Source organism: Equus caballus, chromosome 28 (genome assembly GCF_041296265.1).
Source record: "Equus caballus isolate H_3958 breed thoroughbred chromosome 28, TB-T2T, whole genome shotgun sequence".
NCBI lineage: Eukaryota > Metazoa > Chordata > Mammalia > Perissodactyla > Equidae > Equus > Equus caballus.
Window position 1 is genome coordinate 22,247,406 of NC_091711.1, and position 22,037 is coordinate 22,269,442.

At 37.0% G+C, this 22,037-nt stretch overlaps 1 protein-coding gene across 2 annotated transcripts in view; it reads right to left on the reverse strand.

Moving 5' to 3' along the window:
• Window positions 1–341: 341 nt before the first annotated feature.
• The window catches only part of EPYC (epiphycan), a 52,882-nt gene continuing 31,186 nt past the window's right edge, over window positions 342–22,037 (reverse strand). For both annotated transcript variants that reach the window (XM_023631350.2, XM_070254563.1), the window contains 5 exons: window positions 12,491–12,665; window positions 6,893–7,051; window positions 5,842–6,044; window positions 4,476–4,571; window positions 342–865 (listed from right to left, as the gene is read on the reverse strand). In XM_023631350.2, the coding sequence (XP_023487118.1) occupies window positions 695–865; window positions 4,476–4,571; window positions 5,842–6,044; window positions 6,893–7,051; window positions 12,491–12,665 (804 nt within the window). In that variant the 3' untranslated portion in view covers window positions 342–694. The remainder of the gene's footprint in view (window positions 866–4,475; window positions 4,572–5,841; window positions 6,045–6,892; window positions 7,052–12,490; window positions 12,666–22,037) is intronic.

Consider the following 22,037-nt stretch of genomic DNA (forward strand, 5'->3'; position numbering starts at 1 on the left):
CATTATCATTGTCTATATGCTCCCTTTTCTATATTTTATTATTTTCACAGGTGCAGAAATACACCAAGTAACTGGTCAATTTAGCAAAGGTCTAAAATGAATTGACAGGTCTTTAAGATGATAAAATTTTATTATTGAAAAATTGAAGCTATATGTATTCTTGTTATAGTTATTTGCATGCTGTGATTATAATGAATATTTTCCCACAAAGCCATTGAAATTTTCAAATACTTTTATTCTTTTCTTCATTTTCTTTAATGAATTCAGAAACAGAAACATGCTTTAGTGAAAGAAAAAAGGAAGAGAAAAGTTTAATTAAAAACATCTAAATCTTAGCAATATACCTAAAGTGTTCATTTTTAATTTTTCTTTATTATATGCTTCACTTGATGTTATATAGGATATGAATCCTTAAAAGTTGCAAGTTACATATGATTTATAAGAATATTTGTGAAATATTTTTTATCATTTGGTTTTGCTCTTTCTGTACATCTTTTGGTTTATTCCTGTTTCTTCTGGTGTTTTTCTTAGATTACTAAGTTGCCATCATATCTTAAAAGTCTTAGTTGTATTTTATGGAATTATATATCATTAAGAACACAATTTGAAAGTATCATGCTGAGTTTTGTTTATGAAGAGAGCAGTGAGAATTGTTTGTTATGGCCAGCATCGTAATGCTAACCACTATCTGAAATTAGACAAGACTCCCAATAGGCAAGCGAGGTAGGCACAGATAGGCTTGAGGAGTTTTGCTGAGATTGATAGGGTTTCCATCCAATCGAATGTCCTCTAGGGCCTTTCGAATATAAGTCAAATTTTTAACATTGCAGAAGGTGTCTTCATGCATCTCCAGAATGTTGTTATTCTGAAAAAGATGGAAATATCTTATAAGACAAGATATAACGTATCCTTAGTATTGATTAATAACGTCATCCATTTGCTTCACCTCCGTTTCTATTCTTTTGTTCCTTCTCTCATCCGAAAAGGCATGTTATGTGATTATTATGCATCAAGCACTTTCTGGGTAATGGGGATAAGTCAATTAACAAATAGACACATGCTTGCCCATATGGAGCTTATACTTCAGTAATGGGAACATAAGATAAGGAGGTGAAAAACAAATTTAAAGGAAAAGAGTTATTTCCAAAACAATGAGAACTATGAAGAAAGGATGGTGATTGTGAAAAGTTGTCTTAAGAGATAGCAATAGAACTGAGAATGGAATGACAAGAAGACATGGCCATGGAAAGAGCCAAGGTAAGAATATCCCAGGTGGAGAGAACCCAACTTCAGATTCTGAGTAATTAGCATGGAATGTTCAAGAATGAGAAAAAAATCAAGATGGCTAAAGTGAAGGGAGGGAGACAGTGAATAAATATCAGAAAGATAAGCTGGGTCCAGAACTAGATGTTTAAAGATAGTTTTATTGAGTGTATGTCACTTACCATAAAATTCAGCCATTTTAAGCGTATAGTTCAGTGATTTTCAATATATTCACAGACTTGTATAAGCATCACAACTTAATTTGAGAACATTTTAAACATCCCCAAAAGAAACCCCATAGATATTAGCCAAAGATATTAGTAATAACTCCCCATTTTCCCCTACCTCTAGCCCCTGGCAACTTCTAAACTATTTTCTTTTTCTATGGATTTTCCTTTTCTGAACATTTCACATAAATGGTATCATACAATGTGTCATCTTTTGTGACTGGGTTCTTCCACTTAGAATTGTATTTTCAAGGTTCATACATGTTCTAGCATGTATCAGTACCACCTTCTTTTCTGAAGAAGAAGATTAGCCCTGAGCTAACTTCTGCTGCCAATCCTCCTCTTTTTGCTGAGGAAGTCTGGCCCTGAGCTAACATCCATGCCCATCTTCCTCTACTTTATATGTGGGATGCCTACCACAGCATGGCTTGCCAAGTAGTGCCATGTCCACACCCGGAATACAAACCAGCAAACCCCAGGCCGCCAAAGCAAAATGTGACCACTTAACCACTGTGGCACTGGGCTGGCCCCCCACCTTCTTTTTTATTGCCCAATAATATTCGGCTTTACAGCTATATCACATTTTTGTTTATCCATTCATCAGTTAATAGGAATTTGAATTGTTTCCAATCTTTGGTTCTCATGAATAATGCTTCTATGAACATTTGTGTGCAACTTTGTTTGGACATGTGTTTTCAATTCTCTTAGGTATATACCTAGGGGTTGAATTACTGAGTCATACAGTAACTTTATGTTTAACATTCTGAGGACCTGTCAAACTGTTTTCCAAAGTAGCTGCACCATTTTACCCTTCTTCCAACAATGTACGATGGTTCCAGTTTCTCTTCATCCTAAGCAACACTTGCAATTGTCTGTCTCTTTTATTTTAGCCAACCAAGTGGGTGTGAAGTGGTATCCCATTGTGGTTTAGTTCATTGTTAGTGCATAGAAATGCAGTTAATATTTTATATTGATTTTATAATGTGCCACATTGCTGAATTCATTTATTAGTTCAGATAGTTTAGTGAATTACCTCTGACTAAAACTGAGACACAAGAAGGTTCAGATATTTGTCCAATCATTAAATATTGTTGGGAGTAGAATTGTAGCTCAGGGAATCTGCTTTTGCCAGGGCTGCTATTCTTTTCTTTCTTTTTTTGGAGGGGGACGAAGAGTGGCCCTGACCTAACATCTGTTGCCAATCTTCCTCTTTTTGCTTGAGGAAGATTGTCACTGAGCTAACGTCCCTGCCAATCTTCCTCTATTTTATGTGGAATGCCGCTACAGTGTGGCTTGATGAATGGTGCTAGGTCTGCGGCTGGGATCCGAACCTGCAAACCCCGGGCCACCAAAGCAGAGCACACAAACTTAACCACTATGCCACTGGGCCAGCTCCAAGGGGCTGTTATTCTTAATCACTATAATATATGTCAGCAAACATTTTTCAAAGAAATCAAAAAAGAGAATTTTTATTAAAATCATTAGAGACATATATAAATTGAAGACAATGTAAAATAAAAAACTTTATGCTGAATATTGGTGAGGTGGTTGTGAAAGAGGAATATTTTAAAAGGTACACTTAATGCCTTTTTAAACCTTAGACTAGAGAATGTAAAGCTAATTTACTTCAAAAATATCTCATATTGTATATCCAAACATATTCTGTTTAAATATAAGATCAGAGGACTCATTACTTTGCAGAGTCAATATCATCACAGACAATAGTAACAAGATTTAACTCAGAATTGGAAAACACATTCCAAAATTTCCTCGAGGATTCCCTTGAAAATCCTCCTTCCAGTCATAAACAATGCCAGAAATCCTCATATACATAGAAACTTGCCCCCAGAAAAACGGAGACCAAGAGAGAAACATTCAGAAACAGAGTGAGAACTAGAAAGGACATATATATTAAGGAAATAAACACAGCCAGAAAACGTCTCGAAAAAGACAAATATCCAAGACTCATAGACAGATATACACACAAAGACACTTAAAAAAAGTATGGAAAGTTATATATTAATAGGAATAAAAGAAAAGACACAGATGTAAATATTTACAGAATCCACGGAGAAAAACACAGGAATCTGAGACCTGCTCTAGCGTAGCAAAATCACTTCTTGTGACGGCTTGCACTTTTTCTGCTAAAAAACTGTAATATTACACTATGGTATTATTTCTTTGAGCACACAATGGATGTGTTGTCTACAGATTTATTCCACAGAACAGATGAAATTAGTACAGAAAGTTGATTACAGCTGTAGACCAAAAGTTACTCACATCTGAAATAAGAAATAATTTATCTTTCTTTGTTTTAATAACCAAAAATGTTTGTTTTAATTGAGCATATTTTTAATCTATTTAAATGAAATATATTTAGCAAATATTAGATCATAGCATTTTTGAAAATATGTTTTCATTTATTACTTCAAAGATAAAATGTAGCTTAATGGAATTCAAAGTAACGCAAACTTTCAAATATGTTGGTTTAGAAAAAACTGCATTTTCTTAATCCAGAGAGATTGAAATCTATCATCTCTCAGTAGATAGGAATGTTATAGAACATGAATTTAATTCACTACATAAAAGCTAAAATAGACATTTTTTCCCCCTGAGAACTAGAAATCAAATTAGATTTTTCCTTCCCTTTTTCCTTTCTATTTCTAATCCTTACACACTTCTTCAGCAGATGAAGCTTTCAATTTTCATAAGAAGCTTTGTGTGTCAAAAAGATGTATTATGGCTTGGCAAAGAATGAAAATAAACACTAAGGTTATGAGAAACAAACCAGTATACATAGGGTCATGAAGGTACAAATACCTTGTACTCATATTGAGAGAGAAGGAATGAGAGAGTGAGGAAAAAGAAGAAAAATTGTCACAGTGTCTCAACATGCTATTATGAACAGCTTTTCGCATCCCAAATTCTTCCTGGGCTTTTGTTTTCTGTGGAACTGTTGAGCATACCTTACTAGCAGAAGCCTACCTGGAGGTGAAGGGCCCGCAGATTTTCTGGGAGTGGCAGAGGGATGTGGTCCAAGTTGTTATCAGTGAGGTAGAGATGATGGAGATCATACATATCCTGTAAACATTCCAAATGTAGGGACTTAATAGAAATTAGTGGTGCCATTAGTTGTATTTTCCATTTCCTGTTCATGCAACTATTTGTAAAATAACTCATGCCTGTTCAGGTCTTGTTTTGTAAAGTTGAGGCAGGTTAGTTTCCTAAGTTAGTAGACAGTTCAAATGAGTTTTGGAAGAACTGATGGCAAGCAGATATCTCTTGGTGATAATGGAACATGCTTCTCAATCTCTAAGAACTGTCCACTCTAACTTTCTCAATTTAAACAAGTCAGTGACTCCATTTAAGACATTCTGCAATGGGATTTTGTAAGGCAGAGCAAGAATTTCCTTCATGTTACAGGGGTGGAGAAATGAGGATTTCTCCCCCAACAAAAGCCTGCTCTCTCTAGCCTAAGTAGAGGGAAAAGGGCAGCCTAGCAAGACAGAACACATTGAGACAATAACAGGCCTATTCTAGCCAAATTCCACAGCACAACCTGTTACTCACCAACACCCATGTCAACAAATGCTGAGTGGGGAGACTAGACTTTGACCCTTACTTAATGAGGTGCACTAATTCCCTTGCCCACTAGGGCGGTGTCACAGGAGGGTTGGTGGAGAGAGAAGACTTTCATTCTTTTCCAGTGTTACCTTACAAGTCCACATGACTCCCTGTAGCCTCCATGGAGTAATGTGATGTCCCTTCAAACAGTATTTTAAATTTGTTTGTTCAACATATATTTAGAGAAGGAGCTTGTTCAGAGTAAGAGTGGGTAAGAAAGCCAGCTGGTTACTGTTCCCAGACTCTATGTTGTTATTCCAAGCAAGTCACTCCTGCCCCAAACTTGCTTCCTTCACTTAGAAAACAAAGTTCCTAAGATTAACTGAATCCATCTTCTTTACAAGGTATTTTAGAAGACTTCTACCCTCAAGGCACCACCCACTCCCTGTACAAGCATTTATCCTTTTAACTACACAAAATGCTCTCCCTGAGTGGAGTTATTGGCAAATACAAATTATCTGACTTATACCATTTCCAGGTGCAATTTATAGATTGGTGCTCCAGATAGCCACCCACTTCTTATGCGAGCTCTGCTTTCTGTTCTTGGTGATTGATCATCCTCAGAACATACCAGAACACAGTATTTCCCAAAACAGTGTTGTGAAGTTTATTTTAGGAGTTAAAAGTCTCATCATATTGAATCCCTTTATAGAAATAAAAAGGCTAGTCATTGACAGCAAATGGAATGGGAAGATGAAAGTCTTTCATAACCACACTTAAAACTCACTTTAAATGCTTCCTGCTTTATTCCTTTCCTTCCAAGTCTGTTGTTGCTAATATCAATAAATGTCAACGTAGTTGGCAATTCTGGGAGCTGCCTTATTTTGTTGTCACGGAGGACAAGCTCTCGGAGTTGAGGCAGCTTTCTGAATGCATCTTCATCAATCTCAGATATTAAATTTGATGTCAGATCAATCCTTCTTAAATCATCTAGAAGAAAAAATGAAGTGGTTAAATATTCTTGAATATATTTTGCTCACATAAAAATATGAATATAAATTTTCCCACATGCAAGCAAATTTAAATAGGAATTTAGCAGTGGGCAACTAATGAAATAATGATTTCTAACTACTGTATAAAATTTGATTGTTTCCTCCTAATACTATTCATATTTGTGCACTTACAAGAAAGTGTAACTTTAGTAGAGAAATGGGCATGTTATATTTAAAATAGTCTTTGACCTATATTATACATAAACTTTCTCTGAATTTTACTAGTTAAAATGTTTTCCTCAGTGATGGCAGATTGTTGTATTATCTAAAAGTCAAAGATACATTTTTCTTAAAATAAAAGCATTAAGAATTTGTCAGGTGATTAAAACACTTTATGAAGAGAAGTACCAAAATTCTTCCAAATTGACAATCATTATAAAGTCAGAATGTTGGCTTCCATTCGTCATCATAAAGCAACCGTACTTGAGTGGAAGTCTCTTCAAACAAGCCAAATCCTAGTAAATATATGACCATGACATTTTACTCTTAATGTCATAACATTATAATGAGTTCTAGCTTATAACATACAATATTTATGATTTCTATTTAGCTAAAAATAGTTTATTTGAAAATATCAACAATGATATAGTTTCATCATGACCTTTCATTATTTGTCATTTTTTGTTATAATTAAAACAAGCCTTCAAATATTTAAATAAGAAAAAAGAATTGATTTATGAGCCATATTTTATATTCAAGTTTCATTTTCAGTACCAACATTTTACAGGGCAAAAATCTTAGGAAAGTCTGTAAAGAAGAGAAGGACAATAGTGCTGTCATTCATACTTAGGCTTGCGAAATCGTTTTTGTTGATCTTTTTAATTTTGTTAAAGCGGGAATAGAAATAGGCGGTGTTCTTGGGCAGTGGAGGAATGGCGTCAAGTTCATGGTCATCACAGTACACGGTGGTGCTTATGCAAGTACACAGAAGGCAGGTTGGGAAGTCTGAAAGATAGAGGCAAATAATTACATGCAAGCAACAAAAGCAATTTCTAACAAATAATGTAATTAGGAATGTTTGGTAAACAAGGTTAGAGTCTCATACAGACCATCCTGGTATAGTTCATATTTTCTCATATAGTTTTCTGTGTGTGGAATAGTAAAGTCATATATACCAATTACAACCACCCCAATAATTAGTATATTCTTTGTAATGTTTTAAAATTTTATTTTAAGTTACTGAGTGAATATGGAAAGGTTGTTGCTTTTATACTTATTAGAAATTCTATTTTCAAATGGAAATTTTAAGATTGTGGTTTTTATAAATTTAAAACATCACATATAATATTTTTATTAGGTCTTTGGTTCAATATTTAAACACCCCATTGAACCAAAATCTGCTTCAAGAAAATGATAAGGTAATAATTATTAATATTAATTCACTCAATATGTAATTTATTCAATCTTTTGGGTTTTTTTTAGGAAGATTAGCCCTGACCTAACATCCAGTGCCAATCCTCCACTTTTTGCTGAGGAAGATTGTCCCTGAGCTAACATCCATGCCCATCTTCCTCTATTTTATATGTGTGACGCCTACCACAGCATCGCTTGAGCAGCGATGCCTAGGTCCACGCCTGGGATCCGAACTGGAGAACCCGAGGCCACGGAGGCGGAGTGTGTGAACTTAACCACTGCTCCACCGGGCAGGCCCCTATTGAACTCTTTTTATGTAGATAGTACAGTGCTAACTGATGAAACAGTGGTGGGCACAAAGAGACACAGTCTATTTTATGATCTGCTATGTAAGATGAATGTTAATTACATAAATAAATAAAATGATGACTGTGATAAATGTCATGAAATATGACATAAGTATAAAATAGAGGAATTTGATCCAATCTGAGAGTCATGGTTCTCTGAGGAGGTGACACTTGAGCTGAGAGCTGCAAGAAGAGAAAGGGTTAAGATCTACAAGAGGAGAAGGAGTTGACTGTGCAGGTGGGAGGGAAGAGCATGCAGGCAGTGGAAGCAGCGTGTGCCAAGTTCCTTCGCTTTGGAGGGACTGAAAGATGGTCCATGTAGCTACAGCACAGAGAGCACTGGAACCTGTGGGACATAACATTCATGGGCCTTATAGGCTGTGTTATAGTTTTTGTTCCTTATCCCAAGGATGAACAGCTAGGGGTATTACATGATTGATTTGCATGTTAAAATATCACTGTGAGGGCCGGCCCAGTGGCACACCAGTTAAGTTCGCACGTTCAGCTTCAGCGGCCCAGGGTTTGTCTGTTCGGATCCTGGGTGTGGACATGGTACCACTTGGCAACCATGCTGTGGTAGGCATCCTACAAGTAAAGTAGAGGAAGATGGGCATGGATTTGAGCTCAGGGCTAGACTTCCTCAGCAAAAAGAGGAGGATTGGCAGCCGATGTCAGTTCAGGGTTGATCTTCCTCAAAAAAACAAACAAAGGATATCACTGTGCTTAAAGTTGTGGTGGAAGATTGAAGGAGGCCAGTGAGCAGAGTGGAATGAGTTGTTTTCTAGATAAAAGGTGATGGTTGCTTGGCTAGGGAAATGGTGATATAAAAGGCAACAGACCCAAAAGATATTTAGGAGGCTGGATTATATTCCAACATATCTCTCTCTATCATACACACGCAGACACAGACACACACACAGACACACACACACACCCCTACCCCTCCTTCACCTTCTGTTTAGTGGTCATGTAGAGGACATTGAGCTTCTAAGGGACATAGAGAAGCAATGACCAGAAGGCAGGGAGGAAAATAAGATGAGGCAGTATTATGGAGGCCAAGTGGAGAGAGAGTTTGGAGGAAAAGGGAACAGAAAACCATCTAAGGCTGCTGAAATGTCAGGAAAGTTCAGGACTGAAAATGTGTCTTGGATTAATTATTGAGGTGGTTATAGGAGACTTCAGTCAGAGCTATGGAGTGATGAGGCTGGAAGCCAGATTATAGTCAATTAAGGGGCAAGTTGGAGGTGAGAAAATAGTTAACAGCAAATATAAGCAATGCTATTGAGATGTCTGACTATGAAGAAGGAGGAAGGAGAGATGATGATAACTATAAGAAGACATTGGTGGTTTGTATGATGAGGGAAATTGACTAAAGAGGGAGAGATTTGAGGAAAAGGAGCTGAAGGAGGAGAGGTTGAATATAAAACAGATCCTGAGAGGGCAGTAGGAAATGCGTCTCAAAGCACAGGGGGAGGGTTCACATCCCACTTGTGGGAGGACAGACAGTTCCTCCATTGTAATAGGAGGAGAGGGAGATAAGGTGCATCGATGGAGATGTAGGTGAAGTATATGTCTGAAAATAGAAAGACCAAAGAGGTGCCGAGAGGAAGATGCATTTTCATGGTGAAGTAGGAGGCTAAGCTCTCTGATGAGCTTGAGGAGTAAAGGGAGGAAGGCAGCAAGGGTTGTGAGATGTGAGATGAATGGAGAAAGTGAAACAGCCTAGAGAGGGAGAGAGGAAAGTAATAGAAGAATTTCCCTGGTTTGCTCAGCAATCAATTCATCCCAACTTAACTGAGACTGTCCTGGTTTTAGCACTGAAAGTCCTCCATCTTGGGAACCACTCACTGCCGGGCAAACTGGGACAGTTGGTCGGCTTAGATGAAAGATTCATTTCTGGTTTGTGATCACGAACTAGCGATGCACCTGCTAAGGTCTAATTGCTATCTTTAAACAGGAAAATCATTTACCATAACAACATCAGGAATGAAAACTATTTTAGGAATGGAAATCTACGCAAAAAAGTTTTAAGGGAGCTGTAAAATATTTAATACTTGCTAATTTATCCAATCATTATAAATTAATGTTTGCCACTTATCATAAATTTTTTTTAAACGTAAGGCATTTGATTCTTTCATATATTCATGGCTGTACTAATTTAGCAGTAATTGCTTAGGACAATTATATATATTCACACCAGTTGTAATTTAATTCTAGTTTTTCCTCATAACTCAAGCATACTTTATACAGCTTCAGAATATTATTTTTAGAAATTTGTATTCATAGTAAAATAATACGATATTTTGATTTTTAACGTTCTAAATATTTCCAAACTATTTAACTTTCATAAATGTATAAGATTTAAATTTAATTTTAAAGTTTAGAATTTCTGGTGATGTTTCTCTGGAAACTAAAATGTGAGTTAAACTTTTATCTTCGTTACCCATGCTCAAGTCTGACTTTCAGTGCTAAAACCAGGACAGTCTCAGTTAAGTTGGGATGAATTGATTGCTGAGCAAACCAGGGACCTTTAGAGACAAAATTTTTTTAAAATTCATATTTTTATATTGTTTCAAAACTGACAGTGTTGAAGCATGATTTTGACTAAAGCTTTGAAAAAGATTGGACATTATGCTTTTCTGTTGTTCCTGGCTCAGCTGAAAGACCACGAGTACATGTACTGATGCCAGATCAGTCAACTTTTGAAGGATCTGAAATTACTTAAAAATAAGTAATGTTCTAGGGCTATTTAATTTCCCCATCTGAGGGCTTTCTGCTGGGTACTTACATTTCCTTCTCATTGTGTGTGTAACTCCCTGGTTCTTTCTGTAGATGTTCTACAACTTCATAGAAAGTTAACTATGTGGAAAGAATATGATGTGCTCGTGAAAGGCAAGATTGAGTGGTCTCTGCTTGCATTCCAGCACCCCTACATCCACCTCCATGATCTTGGACAACCTTCATAGTACTTTGGAGTTCCACTTTTCCTATTTATAAAGTGGAGATAACAATACCTAGTACATAGCATTGTTGTGACTTTTCAAAGAGTTAATGTACATAAAACACTTTTATGGCTGACCTATCAGCAGCATTTCATAAATGCCGACTTTTTATATTACTTATTGGCGAACAGTTGAAAACTTATAGCAGCAGAGAATAGATCGGTGGTTACCAGGGGCTGTACCAGGAGAGGGGGACATAGAGAGTTGTTCAATGGGTACAAAGTTTCAGTTATGAAAAATTAATAAGTTCTAGAGATCTGCTGTTCAGCATAGTGCCTATAGCTAATAATATTGTATTGTACTCTGAAAATTTCGTTGAGAGTAAAAAAAAGGATAAACTCTTCTACCAATAACAGAATAATGAGAATAACTAACATTTATAATGTTTACTATGGGCCAGGCACTAAATTCATTCATTTAATCCTTATAACAACTATATTAGGTAAGATCTATTATTTATTATCCTGTTTTTTAGATGAGGAAACTAAGGCAAAAAAAAATATTGACCACCTCGCTCAAGACTCTATCCAGCAAGTTGCAAAGCCTGGATTTGAATGCTCTCCTCTCTCTTTCTTTCCTCAGTATGTTCTGTACAGACTTTTCTCATATTACCTGTACCACATTCTTGCCTCTAAGTTTGTTTACACGTCTGTGTCCTTGTACTAGACAGAAATATCTTTGAGAACAGTAGTTATTTTAAGATAAGTATTGTATGTCCAGAACTTAGAGTACAGAGATGCTCGATAGTAACTGGACCTTTGCAATGGGAAGCCGACTCATTTGTAATACACCACCTCATTGTGCCATTCTCCGTTTGTGTAAAACTATTCTGTGTCAGTCTGCTTGAGCTTCCTAAAGATGGACAGTGACAAATTCTAAGAAGAAATATAGACAAATATAGAAACTCATTTAGCACTAGGAATTCCTTCTCATTAACTAAACGATTCTGGTTTTAGACCACCTTCAGGCCATGTGAGATGAAGTCCAATGATACGGAACGCTTTCTTCTCTTTTCCTCTCTCTGCTTCATCCTAGGACTGAATGAGAACAAGCCTGTTTTCCAATAAGTACACAGACAAGAATCAGAACAGGCTCGCTTCGAATCCAGTGTGTGAAACTAGTAGATATGTGATCTCTGGGAAGTTCCTACCCTTTCTGAGCCAGTTTTCCTTGGTAACAATGAAAAGAATAATAGTAACACCTTCTGGGGAGGTTGTAATAGTCAAATGAGGTAATATGAAGTGCTGAGCATTATGGCCCACAGATAGCTCAATCAATGTAAAATGTTATTATTACTGTTACTGTCATCATCGTCATCATCATCATCACCTTATCACTTTGAATTACTATGGTCTGATCTCTCAGACACAGATTCTAATTTTGCTAACAGAGTATCATTTGTTCTACAAATGCATTCTCCCATGAAGGTTTTGAGTAATGAAGCCAGACAAATATTTCCATCCCAAATCTTTGGTTATTTGATCACTCCCATCAGACCAAAACCTAATTATTAAAACTGTTTTATATTTGAATACAAAATACATGTGTATCTCCTCCTTTAAACCTAGCCTATTCCAAAACTTTCTCCTTGGGTCGTGAGGGCTCCCTATGGAGTTGGAGCTTGGCAGTTTCAAGGAAGGAACAAGTGGATGTAGTTACAATTCAGCTTGGATGGACCTGACCTTCATTGGTGTGTGGGCCCAGAACCCCGGGAAATTCAGGCTCCTGTGGGGAAGAGCCATCAATCAGCCTGGGGGTGGACTCCTCCTCCTCCTCCTCCTCCTGGGCCTCCTCTGGCTGTGGGGGTGGGGTCAGGAGCTCTCTGTTCCCCGAAGGCATCACTGTCACTACTTCAGTCTGAAAAAGAAGCAGAATTCATTCCATCAGGCAACCTTCTCAATCACCCTGTGTGGCAGTGACACAACTTAAAAATGTTCCCATCTTTGCCACAAGAGGTCATTCGTGTTCTGAAGTTCAACACGGTATGGTTTGCTTGCCTGGGAGGGCACATGTGGTTCTAATTACAGCTATTGTTGTTTTTAATTAATTTGGTTTCTCAAATCTTAGTAATAGTTTCCAATGCCTTTTTTCTTTTGTCTTTTTGCTCTTTTAAACATCCTGGTATGTTTATTTCATAGGTTTTAAAAAAAACTTATTTATTATTTTCTAAATATATAGCCTTACAAGAATGCATTATTTTTGTGAAAGATTCAGATTAATCCAGAAATGTGCAAAATAAAATCCAAAAGTCCCCTTCAGCCTGCAGTGCTAATTCTACTCCTGTTGAAGACAATGACCAGTTAGAGATTGACGTGTATGTTCCAGTCCTTTCAATCTTTGGTCTTCTAGGTTCAAATATTCTGTTCCTTTGTGAAAACTCATACTTCTTCTAATTGTATTTTACTGAAAAGTATCCTTTCTACTAAAATAAAATTTATGGAGACATAAAAGCTTTATGATTTTATTATAACATGCCATTTCTCATATATTTTCAATATTATTTTAAATAACAAGTATTACCAACAATATTTGGGCATGTTAAAATGGACCTTTTTGAGAGCTTTTACAATAGGAGGCATTCATAAGTTTGAAAAAATTCTCAAAGATGTTTTCAGAAATTATGTTTTAGATTACACTTGCTTTTGTCCTTATTTGCATATTTTGAATAATGAGGTTGTTGCTTCTAAGAGGGCTGTTTGCATTTAGAATAACCCCTCACTCTCCCATCTCTTCTTTTGTCTCGATGTCTATTCCTTCTATTAGCTATTTGACAACCGTGTAAGTTTGGACAGGAAATCTGCTCAAGACAATTGGCTGGGCAAGAAGCAGGACCCACCCTTTGGGGCCTAGTTTCTTCATGGCCTTCCCCAGAAATCCCAGATTCTCCTCTGACCACTCTGAAAGGAGCTTTTGCCCCTTTCCACCCACTTCTTTAAATAAAGCGAAACATTTTCACTAAAAAAGCAAAATAATGCACAAATTACTTTCTAACTTATTTAATGTCAAAATGACACGCCAACTACTACTCTCCCGTATAAAATAGGCACCTTAATTGGGCCAGATATTTTCTGGACATTTTAAATAGATGTCTCAGATAACCATAACATTTTAAAGATACACATTATTTAATGTCATTTTTGATCATTTTGAATACAGTGCTTCGCAAATGAAAATTACCCTTTTAAAGAAACACTACACTTTCTTTTGTCAGTCTGAATTGTTTCTCCTGTGCTTTTGTAGTCTCTCCGTTTGGGCCCTTCCTACACTGTGTTGTGTTGCTTCCATCAGTCTTCTACCTTTCCAAGCCTACTAGGTGGTGTACTCTGAGTTGTGTCTCTTGTCTTTGTACCTCAAGGCTGTAGCATAATAGGCAATCAACAAGTACTTATTGAAGTATAGAAAAAACAAATTTGCTTGTCCAAAATATATCTAATTCACAGCTCTATGCTTACTTTAGAGATTTTGCTGGGAAGAATCAATGAGCATGTTAATGCTTACTTTAATGCATTGAAAGCATAAAATCAAACCAAAAGCAAATCATACTGCATTTGTGCATTAGGAAGCCAAAGTGAAGATATTATAAAAGTTGGCTAGAAATCTCCACTTGAGAAGATTGGGCACACTTCCTTAAAGAGAGAGACATACGGTTTCCATCTGTAGGGTCAGAATGAGGTAGATTCAAAAGGAATGGATTTGCAGAGAGACCAAAAGGAGGCTCCAGGAAGAGCGGAAATTAAGACAGATGTTTCATGGAATGGAGGCAGCCTAAAGGGAGAAACACATTCCAGACACGTTGCCTTGAATCTTTAGCTTTGCAGGAAAAATGTTTGCACATACTTTTTACAGATCATTGTTTTTCCACTGATTTGATGTGAAGCTGTAAGATCTCACGTGTCATCCAGTATAATGAGGCAAAACAGCTTTTGTGTTTACCAGAAACTGTTCTGTTCATGCTTACTTGCTAATAAAATGTGAATGCTGAAAAACTTTTAAAATCAACGGGGAGAAATGCCTTCTCAGTTCAGCAAAATTGCAGATCTATAACCTCAGAGTACTGTGCGTGGACAGCCTTTTGCATTGCAGACATATTTATTCGCACTGTTGAATGAAGTGATTTAGCTTTCCGTCTTTTTTCCTCTTTTAACAAATTTCATACTGTGATATGTTTGGAGGCAATGCATGCAAAGACATGCAGCCAGGGAAACAGGGCCGCCTGGCTCTCCTTGTGGCAGCCTTTTGTGCTTATGCTGCAGAAACCTAAATTTGGGCATAAACACAAATTGCCAGAAAACATTCCTGCCTCTTTTCTCAAGCTACAATTGGTAACACTCAAATGCAAATATAACTGAGCCTCTGATATAAATATTAATTCTTTCGAAGTTTTCCTCCATTCTTTTTCCTTTTACCTTCTTATTTTACTTTGACTTGCTTCCTACCGAATTGACTTTTTAATCTGTTCATGATATTTCCCTAAAGTTTAAAAACACAATACAAAGTGTCACTCCTACATATGACCTTGAGCTTAGTCACTACTGTACTTGAATATCTTCTTAGACCTAGTACCAGCAGGGTACGTTTCTGAGTTGATTGGTTTGCAGTAAGTTGTCCATTTCTAGTCTCTTAATTACCTGGTCCTAGAACTATAGATAATTTACATCATGGCAGACTGTGCTTGCTAGTACCTTCCATGTCCTTGCAAGGGCGTACCTATACCAGAGATGACAAATGAGTAGGCCACAGAGGGAGACCTGAATAGAGTGAGGTCTCAGCAGATGTCAGCCTGGAAAGATAATAGTGCAAAGAAAGGAGTCCTCAGGCCTGCCTCAGCCTCTGCACCCTGCACAGCCTTGACTCCGTGTAGACAACCCAGCACCTCAATACAATCTTGGGGTAAAGGAGACTGAAATGACCCTGAAGTGTCTCAAAGTTTCTGCTCCCTGGAGAAATAAGGCCTCTCAGCAGGAAATAATTCAGTTACATTTCTTGTCCCAGATTATGTGTACTGAGACTTTTACTGGCGATATTTCTATTGTTATTAATAACGCTGCAAAATATCTGAGACCTTCATTCTCCGATAATCGGCAGAGCTGTCCATAGAAGAATCTTTCTGTAAAAGTACTCAGCACCATTGTAAGTGACAATAACATTTGGTTAAAAGTAATTTTAATGAAATCCATGTATTATTTAGCAAAAAACCCATCTAAATGATCAATGTAACCATGTTGCTACCGTTAAGTCTACTTATTTTATTTGTCTTAATTTTAGGGTAAAAAAATGAAAAATTAGTGTGTTCAGAAACAACAGTCATGCTTCCTCCTGATTGCCTCATTTGCCACTGAATCCCTTCAGTACAAACTTCTTGTCAAACAGGCACATCATACTTGTTTAGGGCAGTCACGAATCATCTGCTACTGTTAAGCATTGTGTTTCAATCAATACAACAATGTGTTTTATTTTTTGGTATTTTAATAGTTTTTATTCTCAGCACTTAATCTGCAGCTAAGTTTCCAGTGAGGAACTCAATGAAGATGTAATATATGTGTGATGGAAAGAATCCTATGAAAGAATTCAAGTTACTCAGATTTGATTCCTACCTTTATGAATGAGTGAGAGGATCAGGAAACGAATGTAAGAATTTGTAAATGATGGAAGGTTTACCAGTTTTTACAGTTATCTAATCAACGAGGCTGAATGTCTATGTCAAGCATTACACTTAAGTTATGATCCCCTGTCCATTTTATTTGTCCTTATTATTTTCTAAACATCTGTCAATGCCGTTATTTTTTCTCCCTGTCTACCACCATTACCATAATCTAAGTTACTATCCTCTCTTGCCTGAAATACGACAGTAGTCTACTTACAGGAAGTTGGAATCTCCTCTGGTCTGCATTCACTCTGCAGTGAGAATAAACTCTTAAAAGGATGAAATTGATCATGTCAACCCCTCTTAAAATCCTTTAATGGCTTTTTTTGTTCTTAATAACCACAAGAACAATGGCCTAGCAGAAGTGCTGTAACATATTGGGTAGGAGGAAGGATTCAGACTAGATGAGTCGGAATCTAGCCTAGCTGTGAGACCTTGGGCACGTTACTTTACCTCCCTGAACCCAGATTCTCTGTTTGTAAAATCCTCTTATAAATAGCACAGCTGTGTTAGGATGAAAATGTTAATACCCACAAAACACTTAGAATAATGTCCACACATAGTAAGTGCCATGGAAATGTTTACTACTATTTTTAGAATAAATGCAAAACTTTTTTACTTATAGGGTCCTCCTCATGGTTTGGCCCTTCTGGTGTCCTCTTCCTCCATCTCATACCAATTGTGCTCTTTTGCTGCACTGGCCATCTTTAGTTTATTATGCTCTTCTTCTGTAGGACAATTGCATGAACTAGTCATTCTGCTTGGAACTCCTTCCATTCCCCATATTTTTTTTTCCAAATTCATTTGATTTTTAAACAACTCTACTGAAGGTATAATTGATATACAAAAAACTGCACATATTTAATGTGTACAATTTGATGAGTGTGGATATATGCAAACATCTGTGGTGCCATCACCACAATTAAGGTAATAGACATATCCAACACCTCCCAAAGTTTCCTTGTAACTAACGGTTTCTTTTTTCCCTCATATCAAGTTGAAGTCTTACATCCTTGGAGAAGTGTCTCATGATCTATCTGACTTAGACAAACGTGTTTGGTGGCTCTCAGAGCATTGTGTACTTTTTGTTGGCACATCTACTGTTGCATTTGTGGTACATTTTTTTTTAATTGTTGCAATTATTCCCTTCCTTAGATCCATGCCCCTTTGCAAAATGACTTTTCAGCTCCTATAATCAATAAGTAGAGGCTTAATTTCTCATCCCTTGAATTTTAAATTTAGACTGGCCTTCTGATTTGTTTTAGTCAGCAGAATATATTGATGTTGTGTCAGTTTTGTGGGTAGTTCTCCGGGAACATTGCTTGTTTCCATTTGCTCTCTAGGAACCCTGCTCCTTTGTCATATGAACAAGCTGGGGCCAGCCTGTTGGAAGATGAAAGAACACATGGAGTAGTGTGCCTAGCAATTAAGAGGCCTCCTGATCAATACTGTTGCATCAGTACAGGTAAATAATGGCAACTTTTGATATTTTAAGCTATTGTTTTGGATATCAGAGTAACAAGATATCTTAACATTCTAAACATGCATGAGAGAGCAGGTATAAAAAGAGATTAGTTATGGCTCAGACATCTCCATGTCTGCCAATAGACCTTCATTGTAGATGCAAACATATTGTCAAAGGAAACTAAAGGAGATGTGCTTTGACTTCATTTGATGAAACTGGTTTTGAATCTACTGCTGATCCAAAGATGTTGGTTAAGCGCGGTCTATATTTGAGAGAATGATGGAATTATACACCCAAAGTCAGAGCCACTCCATTGCATAACTCCTAGAGGCACTATTTATTTGGCATTGCATGTGAATGGTTCTCCCTGGATTACAGAATGTGATGACACTGCCTGAGTACATGTTAACGCTAAGTCATCAGTTAATCAGTCCTGACACCCAAGTTTCCCTTAATTTTCTTCATATCCTCTTTATGTATACTCCCTACAATTTGACAAAGCATCCCAACTTAGGCAGAGATGGGAAAATATTTTACTAATCTTTTCTTTGCTTATGTGTGCAGTTGAGAAAAAGGACAGTACACTAAATCTCCGAAGACAGAGAAAGTATGTATATACTGAGATCCTTGTTGACGCATTTATTTTCATTGAAGAATGAAGATATAATTATTTCTATTAGGATAGGAAAAATAATGCAGATTTTAGTGTAGATATACATAGAGTTGGGGATAGTCATAGTGACGTCCCCACTCAAGAAACTGAAGTTACATTAGATAGTTCTCATGATGTAAAACTGATCTTAAAAATGCACAATGAGACAAACAACTTCTCCCAAGCCCTCAGGAGCATCTCCTTGACTCTTGACTCGTTAGTGATGATAATACAGCTAAAGAAAGAAAAGTAAACTGAAGAAGATAGCCTAGACAATTGAGTTCAGGGGAGAATAGTAGGTTATTGTGGCCAGCATTGTTTGGAGGAGAGAAATATTAAAATTGTTGAGCATAAACAACACAGTCACTAAACAGATCATCTCTAACATGGGGAAGAGAGATTTTACTGGATCTTATCATGGGCTAGATGAAAATAACAGGGATGGATTGAATACTCACCATCTATGAGAACCTGCTATGCTCTTCATTGATTCTCATGTCATTCTCAGAACAACCCTATGCAGAAAGTATAATCATCGTGCACATTTGATAAACTTGTAAATGGAGGATGGGAGGCGGGAGGACTAAGTAAATTGCTGAGGTTACACAGCTAAGTGGTAAGGCTAGGATCTAATCAGCCCTGCCAAAGGACTGCTCAACTTCCTTAGCTTTAATTCTCTACACAGCCGTATAAAATTCTGCTGAGTAATCTAACTCCTTAGGCACCTTCATTCTGAGTGAAAGGGGGTACGGATAGGGAGAGTGAGCATTCGCATCACTGGGAAATGACTATTCACATTACAAACTCATTAATGGACTTTCTTGTTCATATTGTAAGCCTCATGTGATTTTCGCTTGGCATCATTCATCAGCCCACAGTCTGATCTGATCATGAATGATTGTTTGTCAGTTGCTGAACCTGAAGGCTGAAGACTGTACCAACGCCATCTAGGCCCATGGGAGCACTTGGCAGTCAATTAATCTTTTAATCTTTTCCTGAAATTGGCAGGTATGAAGAATATCACATAACATTGATGTAGTTGGATTGTAAAATCCAAGCAGCATTTATAATAATTTTCTCTCACTTTTGTGAGTAATAAGTATTATATCAGAATGAAACTTTAGCCTCGTTAAACATGATGGTTAAGACAATTCATGTATTCACCACATTGTTTCATTTTCCTCCTGGGCATTCAGCTAAAATACATTTTCCATTTTCTTTGAATCTAGATTAGATCATGTGGCTAGTTCTAGCCAATTGAATGGGAGAGGAAGTAATGTGCCACATCTGGTCTGAATCAGTGAAGGGCAAGTAGACTTTCTCCACATTATTTCTCTTCTCTACGTTTGTCAACACAAGATACCAGTGTGACCTTGAACTCCCAACATGAAGATGGTGAACTTCTAGCATGAAAGAAGTTTGAATCCCTGAATACTACTTGGAGGCCAGCAAACCTGTTGACCTGCATGAGAAGTCATGTCAGCAAGACATAAATTCTTTTGTGTGTTAAGCCACTGGGATTTTGGAGTTGTGTGTTGCAAGTGCTAATGTAGGTTGCCCTAATATAGACATTTTCAATTTTTGTTTTCTCTTATCCATTTCTTAATTATACTAAGGGAATAATTTTTAACATTGTTATGGGCACATATCATTGACATTAGAAAAAAGTAAATGCACTTTCTTTTGTCTCTCTGGCCTTCTGATTTCTCTTTTACAAACAGCTGTCCTTTGATCTTGGTTATCTGCTGTAGTACTTACGGAAATATTACACCACCAAATTTGAGTGAATTCACCATTATTTTAATTAATTTGTTTTTAAATCTCAATATTTTATTAACTTAATTTAGTCAAAATTGGGGCCGGCCTGGTGGCATAGTGGTTAAGTTCTCACACTCGGCTTTGGCAGCCCAGGGTTCACCAGATTGGATCCTAGGTGCAGATCTACACACTGCTCATCAAACCATGCTGTGGTGGCATCCCATATACAAAGTAGAGGAAGATTGGCACAGACGTTAACTCATGGGCAATCTTCCTCACCAAAAAAAAAAAAAAAAAAAAAGCCAAAATTAGTAAATCTATATAATGAATAAATGTCTGCCAGTCAAATATCAAAACTAGTCAATGGCTACTTTTTTACATCAAAATAGCATAAAATAATCATAACATTTGATATTGACTTGCTCGGATGTATATACCCACCTATGAAAAATATAATGCTTCCTTCCTTAGTTTTTTTTCTTTTTGAGGAAGATTAGCCCTGAGCTAACTCCTCCTCTGCAAAAAGGAGGTCTGGCTCTGAGCTAACTTCCATGCCCATCTTCCTCTACTTTATATGTGGGACACCTACCACAGCACGGTGTGTCAAGAGGTGCCATGTCCACACCTGGGATCTGAACCAGCGAACCCCAGGCTGCCGAAGCAGAATGTGCACACTTAACCTCTGTGCCACCGGGCCAGCCCTCTGCTTTCTTAGTTTTTAAAAAATCAATCTTAATGGATGGTTATTCTTCATAAATTCATAACTCTAAATGGTAATGCTTCTTTGTATTCAATGCAATGTTTAAGTGAAAAATTCAATGCAAGAGAAACAAGAGCTGAAGAGTTGAAGGTTTCATTTACTCATACCCTCTCTAGTTTATGTCTCTTCTGGGACCTCAGCATTTTTTTTCTTTGTTCATGTGTTTATTTTCTCATTTCCTTTTCTTGTTGTCAGAAAATGACAATATTCCACTTGTAGTTGCCAGAAGGATTTTTTGCCTCAGTTTTATCCTAGTTTATTCAGGACTCCATTCACCATTGTCCCCTTAGGCTCCAGAAACTTAATAGGTTTCCAGTATCTTAGTTCTTACAAAATGTATCATCTAGTTCTAATTGAGTGTCTCCAAATAATATTGCAGGGAACTTTGGCAAAGGCTTTAGAAACATCCACTAATGGCAAAGTCAGTTCATATTCCCTTTTCCCTCACTGCCCTTGTTCCCCAAGTAAGGTTGCCAAAAGGACAATTTAGTGTGGGCTGAAATCAGTAATCTCATGAGGATGGGGGTAGGAGGAGAGAGTCAGTCACAGTAATTGAAAACAAAGAAGTTGGACTGAAAACCAAGATATTTGGAATCTTCCAAACTCTAGCTCTCTATTTTATGATGGAGTAATTTAGTAATTTTTTCTAGTTTCAGCCTGTCCCATCCTAACACACAGCAAATTGTTCCTCCTAACACATACTTTATTGAGGCACAAAGAAGAATAAGCCATGCCTTTTAACATGGAGAACCGCTCTGCATAAATGTGCTATGCGCTCATGGTGATGATGATGATGATGTACGTATCACCAAACAGAAATTACAGACATTTTGAACAGGAAAGTCTGTGCACTTACAGAGGATGTTCCAGGACCAGCTACTAGACAATTGCCTTTGAAAGAGACAATTATTACATTAAAATTGTTTCTACTATCCAGTATCAGTGGTAAA